Here is a 12,887-nt window from a genome sequence, read left to right as displayed (position 1 = left end):
ATCTCTTTTCTAGTGTACGGAATAAACATATCACGTTTGGTATCAAATTAAAGCTTATGGAAAATGGAGTGTACATTTATACAAAAGTAAATCACATGCCAAGGTCACCTTTAGGTCATTTTAGCTCATGAAAGGTCTAATGAAGGCGGGAGTTTATCAGCACTTAAAAAGGTGTAAATTCCTCAACAATCTCGATTGCATGCCTCTGTCTCAGCCGTATACTTCGTCATGTTCGTTTCACACTTGCAGTATGAATTATGAAATACATGATTCGACGGCTGGGCAGCACTGACTTGCATCTGCAAGGGGAGCAACCACTGTGTCATGAACAAGTACGGGTAGGCCTAATGTCCTGTTCCACGTACTTTCAGTTATCTTCTAAAGATGTCATGGGAGTAGAGCGTATATAATTTTTCTCAGACAACACTGACATTTGTGTTCTACCAGACTGTTCTCCTTTTAGGGTCTACAAGTCTTCTGCATACGGATGAAAAAGTGATCGATATTAAAGTTATGGTATTGAAACTAGGAGATAAAAAAGCTGGCTGTGCACAGACAATCTGGCAAGGGAAAGACTTCCACTCTGAACTTGCTTTATCCTCTTCCAGACTGATTTGGACCCTCTTCAATCTCGTTTGCATGTTACTACTTGTGTTTAGAATGGCACAATACGATACACCAAATTGACAAACGCTAGCCCTAGGATATCCATGGTGGCCCTGATATTAATCAAAATGGTACAAGTTCTGACAATTCCATGATGGGAGTATCCACTGTGCTATGAACAGGTATAGGAATGCCCTCCTAACCTATACTTCCCATCTATACATGAAAAGTTAGTCGCAGGGGAGTCTTTCGGATAAGATTTTCTCCGAATAAAGATCCTGGAGAAAGCACATTTGACACGCTCGTTTGCTAACTTTTCAGTTGGGGTAGGCTCTTAATCTTTACATTTATTATCATCAGTTAAAAAAGATATAAAGTTTGAATACTACAAGTTCTGACAATTCCATGGGGGAGTATCCACTGTGCTATGAACAGGTAAAGGAATGCCCTCCTAACCTATACTAATATTAATTTGCATTTTTACTAATTTGATATCACACATAATTATGTTTATTCCGCTCAATAGAAAAGTAGTAATTCAGAGGAATGTAAGAAAATTTGTGTGGTTTATGACGTCAGAAAAGTAAAAATTCCTCAAGATGCCAAGGTCGTGCCCATCGGATTCTTAATATGTGCACCCTCAACTTAACTCTCAGCACAAAATGCATATAACTCCTAACTTTTTTGGTATTTAAAACATGACATTTTTTCGCCGTATATGTATTGCTTATATTTGTAATGCAATTTGACCGTTTATGAACTTAAATGACCTTTTACTGACATACATGTGATCTAAATGCCCAATGATCCATATATTTGCATTTGATTTTTCATTAGCTTTAATTTGATCCCAAACATGACATTTTTATTTCGTAAAATATGAAAGTCATATTTGAGAAGTATGTAAAAAAGTGGGCGTGGCCTATGACGTAAATTAAAAAAAAATGCCCAAGGGTGCCCAAGTGGCACCCGTCGGATTCTTGAAGTAGACACCCTACACCACAGATTTCAGCAAAAAAAAATGCAAAAACTGTATACCCAACTTGACGGTCATGCAATAATTTTGATCATATCTACCCGACCAGTAGGAAGATATTATGAATAAAACGATGTGATGAGGGCTCTAGAAAAGAGTGATTTATGTATGATAACAAACAGATTAATAGCCCAAAAATAACACACTAGTCATCATGGAATTATGGCAGTACAACGCTAAGACCGAAACAGAAATGAGAATATTTGGACGTTGCAATTTCATCGAGCGTATGATAGGTATTGTTGCTGACTTGCTGTATTGTTTTTAATCATTTTTGGGGGGATGTTCATCCATATGTCCAGCAGAAAGAAGGCCCAAACATACGATACTGCCTATGCGCGAAGATGTGCTCGGGTAAATTAAAATTAATACCGTGTTTACACAATGGAACACAGGGGCTGCAGAAACGAGGGGGGGGGGCTGCGGGGGCTTCAATCCAAGCACTTTTTTTTCCCAAAACTGTGTACAAAAACGTAAAGATTATCATCTGATTATGATATTTTGCATGGTCAGTACCCCCCCCCCAACTTTCAAAACCGTTCCGCGGCCCCTGAAACATATTTGAACATGATTAAGCTTAACTCTGCACGTCCAAGGATAAGGGTTGTCGCTATTTTTTTCTCCAAGTGATCAATACTACTGTAAATGAATTGATTCAGTCAAATGCAGTCAAAGTACTTGAATTTGCCCAGTTTCGCATACAGAAATGCAAAAATTAATTACTCGTACAGTCGCTCCGCTCCCGCGCACACCTATTTCTTACAAGATTTTGGCCATGACAAATATCTACGTCAAGCTTATTACAAAGGTTTTATCAGCTGCATAATTAGCATGATTAGAATGTAGTCACGATTCATTAATTCAAATATGGTTATAACTTTGACCATAAACCAATCAAAACGTCTTTTAAATACACTGGCCTGAATGTGTGTGTGTGTGTGTAGGGGGTTCATATACTAGCATCTTTGTGGAATCGGGGGGTTATTAATGATAATAATAATAAATAGAGGCATAAACTATGTCTATACACTAAGTTAAATTTACGATGAGTTACTAATGACAGTGACCAAATCAATTTCATTATGAAACACAAAGGCTGGTTAGAACATCAACATTTCCCACACTTAACATGCTTAACAATGTCATCCGTTTACAGGGAAAATAAAGTCACAATTATTCCACATCGATCTAATGAATATATCATAATAAGAATTCTATCATAATATGAATCTTTCCCAAAATAATCTTTTTATTCTAACCTCTCCTTTTGTAATATTTTCTTTTTAATTTGCACCATTGTGAAGTCTATTTTGTGGCCCAAGGTGGCCTATATTCATTCCACGAAGCGTTCTTAATCCCGATAAGTATGATCCATTTTTTTCATTCTCACCTCACCTTTAACCAGTGAGCATATGAGTTCATTGAAAAAAAGCTATAGTTTTCACCCTTATTTGCTCTATATAGTTCGCGTTACTTTTCTTCTTAAGTTTAAATCATTGATATAATTTACCACTACCATCCTCTGTAATATAAACATATAATCTAAAACGACTAAATAATTTTTTTTCAAGGCTTGCTCATAACGCTCACTCGCTAAATTTCTCCAATTACACACCCCTTGAAAGACGATTTTTTTTGTCATTATTCTGTCTTCCAGAATTGAAAAATTTGCTCGCTCACTCTGCGCGCTTGTATATTTATATTTCCTTTAATTCATTACTTGATATCTCAACAAATCCATTACAACATACATGTAGCATGTGCAGTCATAAAAAAAAACAGTGATTTGCCTTTGACTGAGAGATGAATGATAGTATATACAGTACCTACGTGTACATTGCCCGTTATGTGATAATTACCCACCAACTGAAAGAAGTTTTGGATACCATTTTGTCTTCCAACTACTGAAAATTTGCTCACTTACTTCGTTCGCTTCGTTCTTCATTTTGCATGAATTTTACTCTATTTATTGACTTTTTTCCCCTCAGTACCCCTTTAACTCTTCAAAATGTTTGATTCTGCTTAAAGGGTTGTGCGGATGGTTTAAATAAAAGCGGAAAAAATGAATCAAATGTTGAGGATTTGAAAGGAATATTTACCTAATCTACACGGATATATTGTGGATATCTACATGATTGCGAGCACCCCCCCCCCCATCGCCCGTGTGTTATGTGAATTTCATTAACACGTGGAAGGCCTCTGGCAGTTTCGCCTGCATTACGCAATTCGATATAGCATCAGTGCTGACTTTGTAGACAGCTTTTGAATATTTTTTTTCATTAAATATTGAGATACATACATACATATAACTATGTCCATTGACCCTAAATGACATTTGACCTTGATCATGTGACCTGAATCTCGCACAGGATATTTAGGGATATTTGATTGCTCTTATGTCCAAGTTCCATGAACTAGATCCATAAACTTTTAAAGTTATGATGAATTTCACAAACAACTCTAATATGGCCAAAGTTCGTGGACCATAAGTGGCCTTTGACCTTGGTCTTGTGACCTGAAACTCAGGCAGTTCAGTAATACTTGCTTATTCTTACGTCCCAGTTTCATGAACTAGGTTCATTTGGTTTTCAAATTACGACATTTCAAAAACTTAGCCTTGGTTAAGATCTCAATGTTGACGACGCCGCTGTCGCCGCTGCCGTCAGAAAAAGCGGCGCCTATTCACTCTGCTATGCAGGTGAGACCCCCCAAATATATATATATGTCGGCTATTCATAAATGTCTTTATTTATTTGCATACGTTAGATATCTTCAAATACTTTAATTAATATAAAAAACAAAGGTATTTTCAGTCACCAGCCACAAGAATTAATTGAATTAAAATGGGTCAGTTGCTGGCGTATGACGCCAAAAATTATAAACATCAGAGAATCACATCTGATTTATTCTCTGATGGTTTTCTGTCAAGCCATAAGCAATCAATACTTTTGAGCAATTTATGATTTTCAAATCTTTAATTGCGCTTCTATCAAAATACCCTGACTATCAGGATCAACTAATGGTGATCGACAAGAGGCTTTTGATACTCACCGATGCCACATGTAGGACCCTCGTATCCAGCAACGCAAGAACACGAGTAACTGTTGACCTCATCCGTGCAAGTACCTCCATTCTGACAGGGACTGCTTGCACATTCGTTGATATCTGTTATAAAGATTAAAGTCAACTTAAGAAGCTGCAGCATGAAATTAACCAGAGTGTCCTAAAATCACCATGCATCGTTTTCATATTGTAACAGATCAAAATGAACTGTTTAATGGAAATTCATATATTTTCATAACTCTTAATCATTTGTCTGTAAGTGATAGATGCCTTCACAGGAAGTGCACAGGAAGTAGTAGAAAGTAGAAATATTTTACAATCTTCATGCTTTTGAAGAAGTATGATTCACACTCTTTCTGGGTAAGAGTGATACTGAATGGTCTTTGGATCAAAACATCACATTCCAGAGCTATGAGCTTGTATGACGTAGATAATTATGGTCAAGGCTTAGCATCTGTGAATGGAGAGTGATAACTGCATAAAAAGGAGAGAGGATTTTGCTCCAATTCACTCCTGCACTGCACCCCATTCATGGGGCAGGCAGAGAGGCTTCATTTTCGGGTCAGAATTAAAGGTAAGATAATTATCTTATTTTGTCGATTCTGTTAGTTTTGAATAATAGTTTATAAAGTTGGTTCGCAATGCATTTTCTATTGTTTTAAATAATACGTTAACTTAGGTTATATTAAAGAGCTATCTTTGCTAGCATAGCATGTTATCTGTCTTATTTTAAAGGGGTTTTGTGAATTAAATAGTTTATTAGTTATGCATCTGTGTTTGTTACTTCAGATGATTTTTATGTAATTTTGTTATATTTTGTATTAATCACTTGTACTTGTATACTTGATTGTAGTATGTAGTTATAAAACAGAATGTGTTCGGTTCTAATCTTATAGTGAAACAATTTAGTAAAATGATCTTTAGAGTGAAAGATTTTGGTTAAATTGATTTTGGTTATTGAATTGTTAATTCAATGTTTCAGTTTAGTGTTTTCAGAGTAAAGGGTCACGATGATTGCTTACTATGTGTAATAATTGTTACTTTCCTTTTAAAGGTATTTGACATGACATTCGTGTAGCGGGTGAGGCTCTCACCAGAGGAAATATGGTCCTCTAGGCCAGATTGCCAGGGTGAGTGGTTATCATTTATTAATCACTGTATTTCAATGTTAATTTGTTGGCATATTCTAATTGTTGTTTGGTAAATTTCACTTGATGGATGTATTTCATTTATTTGTTGGAAGAGTTATCCATAACGATGGAGGAACCGAATTAGTGATTAGATGAGTTGAATTCAGGCAATATTGATTAGGTTTTAATGAATGGATATAGACAACATGTTTATCATTTATTATTACGAGTCTACTTGACGTCATATTGATGAATGTTTTATCTTGGAGTCACAAGCAAATATGTGTATATTTCTATTTTGTGCATTTTCAAACATATCATAATTCTATTTAATTGTTTTGTTCTTATCGGTTTTTGCAGGTTTTTTCTTTCTTTTGTTCTTGTACTTGGAATTTTGTACGTAACGATCCATCGATATTAAACGAACCGAAACACAAGGAATGGTGTCGTGTGTCATCTTTCTACATCAGTTTCCGCATGTTACAAGATGAATAATACGGCAATATGGCAAAGTCTAACGCATATCTAATCTGAATAGGCTATTAAAAACATTTAAGACTGAAAACCAAATAGCGGTTGAAAACGGAAACATAGTAATGTAACGAATCAAATATGAAATAATAATCACATTAATAATGGTAATGATGGTGATATTAAGAATAATACAAAAATAAATACATTAATACTATTTCTCCTACTAGTGCTATTACTACTACTGCTGCTATAACTTCTCCTTCTTCTTTTTCTTCTACTACTATCAATTTTACTACTAATAATAATCATACAAGAAATAACAATGCGAGGAATGACGGATGATGGTGGAAATAAGTATAAAATAGCTTTTTATACTCATAAAGAAATAAATTATTAACAAGTGGACCGCCTCTAGCAGTCTCATCTGCATCGCGCGATTCAATATAGCAGCAGTGCTGACTTTGAAAACTTCTATAAAATTATTCACACAAACACCATTCATATGATGCAATACTACGATGACCTTGATCATGCAACCTAAGACTTGTAAGTGATACTTGATTACCCCTATATCCACATTTTATAAACTATATCTATAAACTTTGAAAGTTATGACAGCAATCTAATAATTACCTCTAAAATGGCCAAAGTTCAATGACCTTAAATGACCTTTGACTTTGATCATGTGACCTGAAACTCGCATGAGATGTTCAGTGATACTTGATTACTCTTATGTCCAAGTTTTATGAACTAGACCAATACACTTACAGAGTTATGACGGTAATTCAACAAATACCCCAACATGGCCAAACTTTATTGACCTTAAATGACCTTTGACCTTTGTCATGTGACCTGAAACTCGCACAGGATGTCTAGTGATACTTGATTAATCTTATGTCCAGGTTTCATGAATCACATCCACAAACCTTCAATGTTCTGATGGTAATTCAACAGATACCCCCAACATGGCCAAAGTTCATTGCCCTTTGACATTGGTCATGTGACCTGAAATTCGCACAGGGTGTTTAGTGATACTTGATTACTCTTATATCCAAGTTTTATGAACTAGACCAATAAACAGTAAAAGCTATGATGGTAATTCAACAAATACCCCCAACTTGGCCAAAGTTCATTGACCTTAAATGACATTTGACCTTAATTATGTGACCTGAAACTCGCACATAATATTTAGTAATACTTGATTAACCTTATGTTTAAGTTTCATGAATCAGATCCATAAACTGTCAAAGTTATGATGGTAATTCAACAAATACCCCCAACTTGGCCAAAGTTCATTGACCTTAAATGACCTTTGACCTTAATTATGTGACCTGAAACTCGCACATAATATGTAGTAATACTTGATTAACCTTATGTTTAAGTTTCATGAATCAGATCCATAAACTGTCAAAGTTATGATGGTAATTCAACAGATACCCCCAACTTGACCAAAGTTCATTGACCCTAAATGACCTTTGCCCTTGAACATGTGACGTGAAACTCAGGCAGGAATACTTGATTAATCTTATGTTTAAGTTTCATGAACTAGATCCATATACTTTCTAAGTTATGCTGTCATTTCAAATACTTAACCTTCGGTTAAGACTTGGTGTTAAACAGAACGATCCTTTACAACCCAATTGCCAATCTTAATGCAATTCAATCTTTAATAAACTATTAGATGCACTGTTATTGTAGGCATTTACTATTGTATGCACTACGCGGATGTTCCTAGCGCAACAAACAACTTATAGAAATTTAACTATCAGCGACGACCTTATTTCGGGATCAATTACTTTGAAAAACATGAATGGAAGAAAAACATAAAATACTTACCGGTTCCGCAATTGGGGTCAGTGTATCCAGGCTGACAGCTACAGAGGTATTCATTTGGTCCATCCACGCAAGTACCGCCATTTTGACATGGCATACTTGAACACTCGTTCATTTCTGAAAAAGGAGAGAAAGAAAGAAGGAATGAAATGGATTCGTGGTCATTAGGTTCCCGCTCCCGATCTACCAGCATAATTATACACGATCACTGTCTGCCGATCAGGTCTTGATTGTGTTTATGTAATTTTATGCCTAGGTATATTGTGAACAGGTCAAGGCATAGATCAATGAAGGTAGACTTGTCCCGACAATTTCGTCGCGATCGAATTGATTATTTTAGCAGTGGGAACAAAGTAACCGATCAACATTGATAAGCATCAGTATATACAGAAAAGCAGGAAGTCCCTATTGTCTTTCGTCTTCCGGTAGATATAAAACAGATGAAGCCAAGACATGTATCATTGAGGACATGTTAATCACGAAAAAAGAACACTAATACCAGCGACTGGGATACAGATGTATTTACAAGTAAAACTGCAGAAAAGAGGAGAGCAGAGCAAGCAACTGAATGTGAAGGAATTGCCAACCACTCTCTAAACATAATTATGTGTGAAATAGCGCAGATGAAGAAAAAATAGTATTTGTCTTGCAAAGACTGTGGGTGCTTTGTTGCTGGGTACTAGGCTATATATATCACCTGTACAGAAAAAGGGAAGACATGAAAGGGTCGGCTGACACGAAGGAAATACAAGCAATTCGAATTGGGTTTTGACGACATCAGCTACTATCAACAATGGCTACATTGAAGTGATACTCAAGGAATTCGATGGATCTGCTGTGTAAAAAAGTATACTTACAAAAGAAAGAAAGGTGTGACCTTACTCTGAAGCTATGGGGGAAAAGGAATAAGATGCTAGATCCACCAAGAACGGCATTGCTAGGAACATTAACTGTGACTGATTTAACTTTAACATGCGACCAACCAGAAATTACATGTTAATCATTGACACAGTCTATCCTGTCGCGCGATTGCCTGCAAGCCAAGCCGCATCTGCCAAAAGAAAACATCGGCATGCAGCATATACGAAATCAAAGGAGTCTAATGAGTTTTTAATGAGTTCCAATTGTTACATTTTTTTCACTGTTCAAAAGACTTATTATGCTCATTGTATTGCAAGTAGATCGGATTGTACGTGAATGTTGTTTTCAATCATAATACGCATAAGGGGGACAAATAATACTTGTTTCCATTCCTTACGTGTCATACAGTTTGTGCCTGTGAATCCAGCATCACAAGTACAATTGTACATGTTAATTCCATCATTACAAGTGCCTCCGTTCTGACATGGCATCGACGCGCATTCATTGATATCTGCATAGGAATAACAGTGGGAAAAAATGGGAAGAAAGGTATAGAAGTTAATAAAAATATATTTCTATTTTGTTCTAGCGCCAGATTGAAATAAGCTTCTTTGTAAATTCGAAAACTTCATCCATTAGAACAAATGTTCATTTTATCGGATCGGATGTACGTGAATCGGATTGTACGTGAATGTTTTTTTCAATCATAATACGCATAAGGGGGACAAATAATACTTGTTTCCATTCCTTACTTGTCATACAGTTTGTGCCTGTGAATCCAGCAGCACAAGTACAATTGTACATGTTAATTCCATCATTACAAGTGCCTCCGTTCTGACATGGCATCGACGCGCATTCATTGATATCTGCATAAGAATAACAGTGGGAAAAAATTGGAAGAAAGGTAAAGAAGTAAATAAAAATATATTTCTATTTTGTTCTAGCGCCAGATTGAAATAAGCTTTTATGTAAATTCGAAAACTTCATCCATTAGAACAAATGTTCATTTTATCGGATCGGATTGTACGTGAATCGGATTGTACGTGAATGTTTTTTTCAATCATAATACGCATAAGGGGGACAAATAATACTTGTTTCCATTCCTTACCTGTCATACAGTTTGTGCCTGTGAATCCAGCAGCACAAGTACAATTGTACATGTTAATTCCATCATTACAAGTGCCTCCGTTCTGACATGGCATCGACGCGCATTCATTGATATCTGCATAGGAATAACAGTGGGAAAAAATTGGAAGAAAGGTATAGAAGTAAATAAAAATATATTTCTATTTTGTTCAAGCGCCAGATTGAAATAAGCTTCTTTGTAAATTCGAAAACTTCATCCATTAGAACAAATGTTCATTTTATCGGATCGGATTGTACGTGAATCGGATTGTACGTGAATGTTTTTTTCAATCATAATACGCATAAGGGGGACAAATAATACTTGTTTCCATTCCTTACCTGTCATACAGTTTGTGCCTGTGAATCCAGCAGCACAAGTACAATTGTACATGTTAATTCCATCATTACAAGTGCCTCCGTTCTGACATGGCATCGACGCGCATTCATTGATATCTGCATAGGAATAACAGTGGGAAAAAAATTGGAAGAAAGGTATAGAAGTAAATAAAAATATATTTCTAGAGAGGGAGATCACGTGACCGCCATGCTGTGAAGTTCAGCCAAAATCGACCGGAGCCTGGAAAGGGGTTAAAATTCAGATTTTAAGCAATTTTGTTGATAGTGGACTACCCCCTTATCACCATGGGCAAGGACAAGCATCCTCATTCACCAGAGAAAGTGAACTCTAGCTCCAAATCCAAGAAAACTAAGCTTGATAAAGTTGATTCTGAAGACGATCCCGGTAATCCTTCGTTGGCCGCAGAACAAGCTCCATCCTCCTCCGGGGCCCAGCCCGCGGGTGCTTCTGGCGAGCCAGCCCCGCTTTGGTTCACCAGCTACATGGCCTGTTTTGAGAAACGTATGGACACTCGCATCGAAGCCCTTGTTTCCACTCACGTCGACGAACTTTCTGCAAGAATTGACGTCCAGGATGAGAAAGTAAGCTCATGTAACTTACTTGTATCTGACTTGATGGAGAGTGTAGAGAAACTGAAAATTGAGAAGGAAAAACTTAGTTGGAAATTAGATGACCTCGAAAATCGGGCACGTCGCAACAATCTAGTGTTCTACGGGGTCCCGGAGAAAGCTAATGTCTCCACTTCCGCTGTCATGAGAGAGGTCCTAGAAGAGTTTGTTGGATTGCCTGCCAGTGATCTCTGCTTCGAACGGTGTCACCGGACCCCAACAACGACAACAGCCAGTGCTGAGGATCTGATGAGCCGTCCAAGGATGGTCCATATTGCATTTTCTTCCTTCCTTACGAAGGAAAAGGTGCGACAGGCCTGCATTAGCAAGTTTAAGTCATCTAAATACAAGGATAGGAATGTGTTTGTGTCGGACGACTTTTTCTAAAAAGGTTTTAGAAAGCCGTAAATGCAAGATGGATGCCCTCCGAGAATTGAAGAAGCAGGGGAAGAAGCCATTCTTCTTATTTCCAGCAAAACTAGCCTATAGGGATGTCTCAGGAAAGCTGCACATTGTTTGAGATGACTGTATTAACCTTTTTCCTGTTTCTATCTACCAAAGTCAAGGTTTTGATAATGGATAATACCCGTTTGTAGAAAGGACTTACCTCTACTCTACCTTTTGCTTTTGAAGTTGATCCCTTTTTTGCCTATTTTTTATGTTTTTGTATATTGTAAAATGTTGACTTTTTATGGTCATATCTTGCTTGTCTTATTGCAAGCATCCTTGTATTGTTTCAATAGGCCTACTTTTGCGAGGTTGATAATCTTGACTTACATGCAGGGGTTCTTTTTTTCCCTAATTGAGAAACAAGGATCATGTATTTATATATTTTGTGAGTTCAGCTCCATGTTGTTACATTCATTTAGTTTCATATTTGATTTTTGTCCACTGACCAAAACCAAAAGAAAGAATGACAATTTTTTTTTTTCTGATTTGATGGAACTTAGTCCTTTTAAGTTATACCCATTCTGGATTTCGGTCTGTTTTGTGATTGTTGCACCATGCCACGGTTAGCGCGCTTTTGGAGGGCTGACCTTGATTTGAAGCCCTCTTTTTCATCTCGCGCTTTTGTGATTCTCTTCTTTTGGTTGTATCTAATGTTCTTTTTTTCATTCTTTTTTTTTCCTGCATCTTTATACTTTTTATTTTCCTTTTTGTTTTTCTTTTTTTATGTGGCAAAGTGATTATTTGTTTGAAAATTACCGGTAAATGCATGGTTGTTTTTTCAGTGCGTATTGAGTATTTTGATGTAACACAGCAAACAGTATTTATAGTGTGGTATTTAAAAGACAATCTATATATTTTTCCAATATGGATATAAAGCTTCATACTTTTAATTGCCGTGGATTACAAGACTTCCACAAAAGAAAGAAGATATTTCATTATATGAAAAATTTAAATACTGATGTTACTTTTTTGCAAGAAACTCACTCAGACAAGACAGATGGGTTGTTTTGGAAGACTCAGTGGGGTGAACAAGCCTTTTTTTCCAGTTTTAACTCTGCAAGTAGGGGGGTAGCCATCCTTGTCAGAAAATCTGTTTCTTTTCAAACCCTTTCTGTTTTTAGTGACCCAGAAGGTAGATTTATAATCATAAAGGCAATATTAAATGACTTACATTGTACACTTGTTAATATTTATGCCCCCAATAAGGACGATCCTGACTTTTTTCTCAAGGTTTTCGCTGAAGTAGAAAAATTAAGTAGCTCAATTTTGATTGTGGGCGGTGATTTTAATTCCGTTATTGGCCCACTCGACTACCAAGGTTCAAGACCACAGCATTCTAATAA

At 36.4% G+C, this 12,887-nt stretch overlaps 1 protein-coding gene across 1 annotated transcript in view; it reads right to left on the bottom strand.

The window, feature by feature from the left end:
* The window catches only part of LOC129270424 (fibropellin-1-like), a 50,045-nt gene that overhangs the window by 28,711 nt on the left and 8,447 nt on the right, over positions 1 to 12,887 (bottom strand). Inside the window, exons 4-9 of the mRNA XM_064105708.1 lie at positions 10,468 to 10,581; positions 10,112 to 10,225; positions 9,756 to 9,869; positions 9,401 to 9,514; positions 8,146 to 8,259; positions 4,694 to 4,807 (exon numbers count right to left, since the gene is read on the bottom strand). Coding sequence (XP_063961778.1) covers positions 4,694 to 4,807; positions 8,146 to 8,259; positions 9,401 to 9,514; positions 9,756 to 9,869; positions 10,112 to 10,225; positions 10,468 to 10,581 — 684 coding nt within the window. The remainder of the gene's footprint in view (positions 1 to 4,693; positions 4,808 to 8,145; positions 8,260 to 9,400; positions 9,515 to 9,755; positions 9,870 to 10,111; positions 10,226 to 10,467; positions 10,582 to 12,887) is intronic.

The sequence above is a fragment of the Lytechinus pictus genome, chromosome 10, assembly GCF_037042905.1.
Source record: "Lytechinus pictus isolate F3 Inbred chromosome 10, Lp3.0, whole genome shotgun sequence".
NCBI lineage: Eukaryota > Metazoa > Echinodermata > Echinoidea > Temnopleuroida > Toxopneustidae > Lytechinus > Lytechinus pictus.
This window is presented reverse-complemented; position numbering and strand designations above follow the sequence as displayed.